This window comes from Hipposideros armiger, unplaced genomic scaffold (assembly GCF_001890085.2).
Source record: "Hipposideros armiger isolate ML-2016 unplaced genomic scaffold, ASM189008v1 scaffold_213, whole genome shotgun sequence".
Classification (NCBI taxonomy): Eukaryota; Metazoa; Chordata; class Mammalia; order Chiroptera; family Hipposideridae; genus Hipposideros; species Hipposideros armiger.
The window spans coordinates 331,015-337,096 of record NW_017731563.1 but is presented as its reverse complement, the minus strand read 5'-3'; the positions used below and the strand labels follow the sequence as shown (position 1 = coordinate 337,096).

General features: G+C 45.1%; 1 protein-coding gene across 5 annotated transcripts in view; it reads left to right on the top strand.

Moving 5' to 3' along the window:
* The first annotated feature begins 1,149 nt into the window (after positions 1 to 1,149).
* The window catches only part of SLC6A13 (solute carrier family 6 member 13), a 45,159-nt gene continuing 40,226 nt past the window's right edge, over positions 1,150 to 6,082 (top strand). For 2 of the 5 annotated variants that reach the window (XM_019654141.1, XM_019654140.1), the window contains exons 1-2: positions 1,150 to 1,239; positions 3,872 to 4,078. In XM_019654141.1, the coding sequence (XP_019509686.1) occupies positions 3,877 to 4,078 (202 nt within the window). In that variant the 5' untranslated portion in view covers positions 1,150 to 1,239; positions 3,872 to 3,876. Of the gene's footprint in view, positions 1,240 to 3,871; positions 4,079 to 5,472; positions 5,732 to 6,082 lie in introns of those variants that run through there. The other 3 variants (XM_019654144.1, XM_019654145.1, XM_019654143.1) reach the window with 3 other exon arrangements.

Below are 6,082 nucleotides of genomic sequence, written 5' to 3'. Positions count from 1 at the left end.
TTACAGTCTGGCCAAGACCATCTTTGCTCTGGGGTCTCTCAGTCCCATCCCCTTCAAGAAAACTCCCCTGCTCATTGTGAATAATTCCTTAAGGATAATTAATAGCTACCTTTTGAGGATTTGCTATGGATTAGGCCCTTTACATGTAGTTCACATTGTTTCCTGAAACCTCACACAGCCTTGCAAGAAATATGTTCCGCTTTCTATAGATGAGAAGACAAGACTTTCTGAAGTGGAACACCTTGCCCAAGGCCTCAAACTGGAAAGTGTCAGAAGCAGGACTCAGCCCCTGGGCCATCTGGTTTCAAAGCCTAAGGAGATTTCCACCGGTCTGCACTGCACCGGCCAGTGGCGGAGCACGGCTCTTCCCCTGGTCCTCTTGCGGGACTCCAGCCAACAATCCTCTGCTCACTAGACCTGCCTCCCTGGGCTGTTTCTGCCTCAAAACAAAGCTCCCCTGACAAATTCCCCCTCCTCTTTGAAGCCAACCCCTCGCTGATGACGAGTTTAGGGCTTGGCTTTGTTTTAAACATTGGCACTTCCTTTACTTTATTGGTTTAAAAAACTATTTGAAAATCAATTATAACACATTATTTTAAAATTCAAACAATACTGAAGCTTAAAAAGCAGAAGTGGAAAACGTCTCTTTATTTCATCTGCTGACCCCAGCACTACTCTCCAAATGTAACTACTATGAACTGTTTAGTGAATTTAGTAAGTGTGTCTGTGTGTGTGTGTTTAGGAAGTTTTTCTGACTTCTCAGAGTTCCATAATCTATGTGTCTTTATTCTAAATCACTGTCCATTCCAAATTTTAAGCTGCGAAAGGGTAAGATACATGTACTTTTAAATTAACCTACTTGGCACCTCACCAAAGAAACCCTGATGGGTTTATGGGAGCTCTGGAGTTGGAGAATGGGGTGGAAGGCAGAATCCCTCTGGAGAGACTCGGAGGTCACCAAGGGGAGAGCACGCTGACCATAAGCTCATGAGCAACTGGCCTGACCTGTGGGGTGTGCACACACTCTGGGGCTGTGAAATCACTCATGTGTGAGTTGTCCGGTGGGGAGGGGAGAGCAGGGGACGGGAGGCAGGAGGGCGGAATGTGGGCTGGGCCAAGTTTAGAATTACAAGTGCCACAGAGGAGTTGGAACCACACTTTAAATAGCCAGCACCTTCCCTTTCCCCCTTAGATGATTCTTCTCCTCCCGGCTGGACCTCTGGCAGCAACTGCACTAAGGTTGGTGACATTTTTTTCCTCTTCTTTTTCTGTTTCTGGGTCTCAGACTACAGGGTGATGGGATCCATAGGACTTGCCACCAATGGATTTTTTGATCCTCTCCTTGAAACTATGTTTCTGACATTTATGTGTGATATGCAAAGACTGTATGCTATTTTCTTTACTTTCTGAAACTTCAGTGGCTGTTGACTTAAGGGATAATGATTTAGAGAGAGAAAACCCTAGGTTGAGAAGAAAGACATTTGGGTTTAATTCTAAGAAAATGAAGGCTTTCTTCTTTGTGAAATGAGACAAGATCAAAAGAAAATTAAAAATTTGAGTGCCTGTTACTCTAAGTGTGTGTGTGTATATATATATATACACTTATACATATATCCATATATATACACACACATATATATATATGTATATATATCCTTATTCAAACCTTATAGCTAAGTATATTCTGTAATTCTTACTTTTGCAGGTAAGCAAACGAAGGCTCAGAGTAATTAATTAACTTTCCTGAAGTCAGGCAGTGAGTGGTATTGTACAAAACAAAAATTTGAATCCAGGCTTGTGTGAATCTTGTGTTCTTTCAATGCGGAATGCTACCTCAGGGAAGCAGTACCCTAATGAGGCCAAGGGACCCAGGATAGGGCTACTGTTTCTTTTGGGGTCTGGGAGGATAAAGAAGTGAAGGGAGATGGTGTTCCACATTGGAAGACATCCATCTGATGGTAAAGGGAGGCCCAGAACCAGCACAAGACTGAGGAAACTTCTTGAAACCAGCTGCTTGGGTTTCTCCTCAGGCCACAAACAATCTTTGGAGCCCATTCCCTAATGTATCAAATAAGCAAAGGTGCCTACTGTTCTCTGACTTTCTGGATCCCTTGGGTGGCTCAGCTAGGGAGGCAGAGCCACAGGAGAGTCTGTGCCCAGATGGGGCTCCCAATGACAAAGTCCTGTTACCATGAAATTTTCTTGAGGTGCAGAAAAAAGTCCCTGTGCCCACTTCTCCAGAAAAAAGGCCACTGAATAAAATCAGGGGACAGTCATTAGAAGATGCTTATATTAGACAGGCTGATACACCTAGACAGCCAACGTAATCAAGGAATGTAACTGAAAGAGCAGGGGCAGAGTGAGTTCAAGTCCTAGCTGGGCAATTTACTAGCTAGATGGCAGCAGACATGTTATTTAACCTCTCGGAGCATCAGCCTCCTCATTTACAAGGCAGAGGTAACCTTGCTTACATCTCAGGGTTGTTGTGTGGATTAAATGAAATCAATGTATGTAAAGTGCTTAGTCTGTAGTAGTTGCTTGCTAAATGTGAGCCATATCCAATCTTATCCTCAATCCCAATAAGCATCTAGAATAGGGCAATGACAGGTTTAGAATTGTTCCTCTTTATTCATTTTATGTTGTCTTCTCCACTGTAACAGTTTCCTACACTTGTTATCACCAAAGAAGAACAGAGCCCATAGTTCATCTTTCTCTTATGTCGATTTCAGAGAGAGATGGAAGGAGTAGCTAGAAAGATCAGCTCATCTTATTCAGAGTTCCTGATCCCACTCAACCTCTCTCATTGCTTTGGGAGAATTTTTTTTGATTGGCTTTTATTTCCATATTACAAAATAAAACATGTTCCTTGATAAACATTTTAAAAATATAGATAAGAAAAATATTCCTATAATCCAATCACTGTGAGAAAAACATTTTGGTGAACATCCTAGTCTTTCAATGCATTTATATATAAAATATTTTTCAAGAATGATCATATTGTATGTCCTATTTTATAACTTTTCACTTTACATATTAATGAACAGTTTTTCATTTCATTACACTTTCTTCTGCAACACAATTTTTTTTTTACTTGGGGAACGTATTTCCAGGACCCATCAGCTCCAAGTCGAGTAGTTGTTTTCAATGTAGTTGTGGAGGTTGCAGCTCAGCAACCCATGTGGGGATCAAACCAGCAACTTTGGTGTTGTGAGCACTGCGCTCTAACCAACTGAGCTAACCGGCCACCCCTGCAACACAATTTTTAATTACTACATAGTAGTCCATTATCTGTGTCTGCCATGGTTTACTAATCTATTTACTATTTTTGAATATTTATGTACTTTCTGATTTTTTGCTGTTATAAACAATGAACATCTTCAAGGCCAAATCTTTACCCACAGTCACAATTATTTCCTTAGAGTAAATTCCTGCAGTGGAAATTGGCGGCTTTGAGGATATGCAAAAATCCCATACCTTCAACAGTCAGAATACCAGTAGAGAAACTGAAGTTCATGCTAACACAGACAAGGCTAGTTGTAGAGAGGCAGGAAAAACCTAGACAACCCAGGGCCCGTGTGAATTCTTCCATGTCCACAAACCCCAACCCAAGACACCTGTGTAGTGGAAGCAACATGTATATTTCAGTATCAATCTTTCTTTCTGAAACAGGAAAGGAATATATATTTTCAGCAGCTGTCACCCAGCATTTACCAATAAGAGATGCTAAGGAGGACATGGGTCTACGGACAAGGGTGTAGGAATTCACACTCTTCCAGTGCATTATTCCCTTGGGAATTTGCTGGTGAAGGTTGGGGAGGGGCTTTCCTTCCAGCGTTCCCAACAGGAACAGTGTGCCCTGCTTGTTTTACAGGTGGGATGGACAGCCGGGTCTCGGGTGCAACCAGTAATGGAGAGACAAAACCAGTGTACACAGTCGTGGAAAAGGCGGGGGAAGATGGTACCCTGGAACGGGGGCACTGGAACAACAAGATGGAGTTTGTGTTGTCCGTGGCAGGAGAGATCATTGGCCTAGGCAACGTCTGGAGGTTTCCCTATCTCTGCTACAAAAACGGGGGAGGTGAGAGCTACTGCACCACCCTACCAACCCCTGGAAGGAGGAGATTTCCATCTCCTGCACTTACTGCCCCTCTGGGGAGTCCTATAGACATATAGAATGCTGGAGTTGGAAAGACCCTTCTTTAGAAGTCATTAATGACACCGCAGGAGACTGAGACCTAGACAGATCACATGACTTTCCCAGGGGGTCTTCCTGTTAGAGCATGGGATCATAGACATATGAGTACAGGCCTGGAACCAGGTGGATCAGAGTTTGGATTCTGGCCTGCTACTTATTCTCGGTGTCATCTTGGGTAAGTTGCTTGAGTCCTCAGAGCCTCAACTGCTGCTCCTGTAAACGGAAATAGTAATACCTGCCTTTCAGGGTTGTTGAAAGGATTAGAGACAATATGTGTTGAGTGCTTAATAAATGGTAGCTATGTTGAAGATGATGTTGATACCAGCTGTCCTGTGGTCTTGAGATTCCTTAGCTGTGGCTTTGTGCCTTTCTCCTAGTCTGCTGGCACCATGACATTCCCTAAGTCATTCATTATCAGTATCATAACCTTTGATACCAGTGGCCTGTCCTTTAAACATTTCCTACTGAAAATGTGTGTGTGGGGAGTATTATCTCTAACTCTTTACAGTGGTAGTAATTTTCCTCCACTAACTCACTTTCCAGGAATCCCAGATCACTGTGGGAAGCCCCAGAGGGATTTCTCAGGTGCTGAAGGTTCTGGCTGAGTAGTGTGTTAGGAAGATCTCCTTGTTGATGGTAATGCTTAGAGAGATTGGGCTCCCAGGTAGGCTTTAAATGAGGTTGCAGTCTGGGCTGGAGGAAGTAGAAAGCAGAGGTAGGTCGTGGGGGAAAATGCTGAAGGGGTGGTAATTTCATGGGCCACAAGGATTGGAGGGTACCCTAATGCAACACCTGCCCTTTTGCAGGGAAGTAGGAGCCTCCAAGTGCATCAATCAGGCTTAGTCTCACAATAGTTTTGAAGAGAGAGAAACAACACAGAGTGGAGGTGGGAGGACTGGGGGAGAAAATAGATAGATGCTCTGAGCCCATAGTCTTATTCCTAGGATTGTGGCAATTGGAGATTGGTTCTGGGATTGGCAGTTAACTTGTATTTTTCCAGAGGGGTAGGATGGGCTGATGTGTCCTTTCTCCCCAGGAATTTCTGGCCAGCAGCCTGAAACCACAGGACTTTGCTCAGTCTACATTGTGAAGGAAGGAGGGCGGTCTTCTCACTTCTGACCTAGCCCTGGACACTGCACATGCTTGTTTAGGAATGTAGGCCTGAGCACTCTCCCTTCAGAGAACTGGGTGGAAGGGTGGGGCTGGTTGAGGGAGAGGAGGAGTCTGGGGGCTAAGCTGGGTACTGAGGCTCTGTATCTGGAACGTCGTAACCAGCTTAGCTCTTCACGTGGCAGAAAGCTTAGGTGGTGAGCAGCTTTCCCCAAGCCTCTCTGGAATTGGGTAAAGGTTGGCTTGGGAATTAGCAGGAATGGCACGAACAGGTGGGAGAGAGTGATCTCCAGGTCTAGTGCCAAAGCCCTAGAAGGGGAAGTACAAGGCAGCAGTGACAGGGGCAGGGGAGGGTATGGGGCGCACCTTATTGAGGTGAGGTGGTCTTGCAGAGCTGGGGTCTGAGCTCTACTTTGGGGCTCTGTGGTAAGTTTGTGCAGGTCTGGGAATGTGTGACTGTGTCTTGGGTGGAAATGCAGGCCCAGGAAGAAAAGAGTATCCACAGCCCTTGGTTTGTTTTCCACCTGGGTGCCTGTGGGGGAAGGTGGAGGCAGGAGGGTTGCTGCTGTGGCCGCTCCCTCCCTGGATGGCGCCTGCCTTCCAGCACGCAGACCACGACTGACATTGGAGGCAGTTTTAAGGCTCCTGGGTCCAGTCAAGTTATCTATTTAATCTTTAACTACCATCCATAATCTCTTCCCTTGGTCAAGTGCAGGGCCCTAGGACTCCTCCTCTGCTTCCTCAGTGGACAGCAGCTGGAGGGACGTGTTCTGGGGG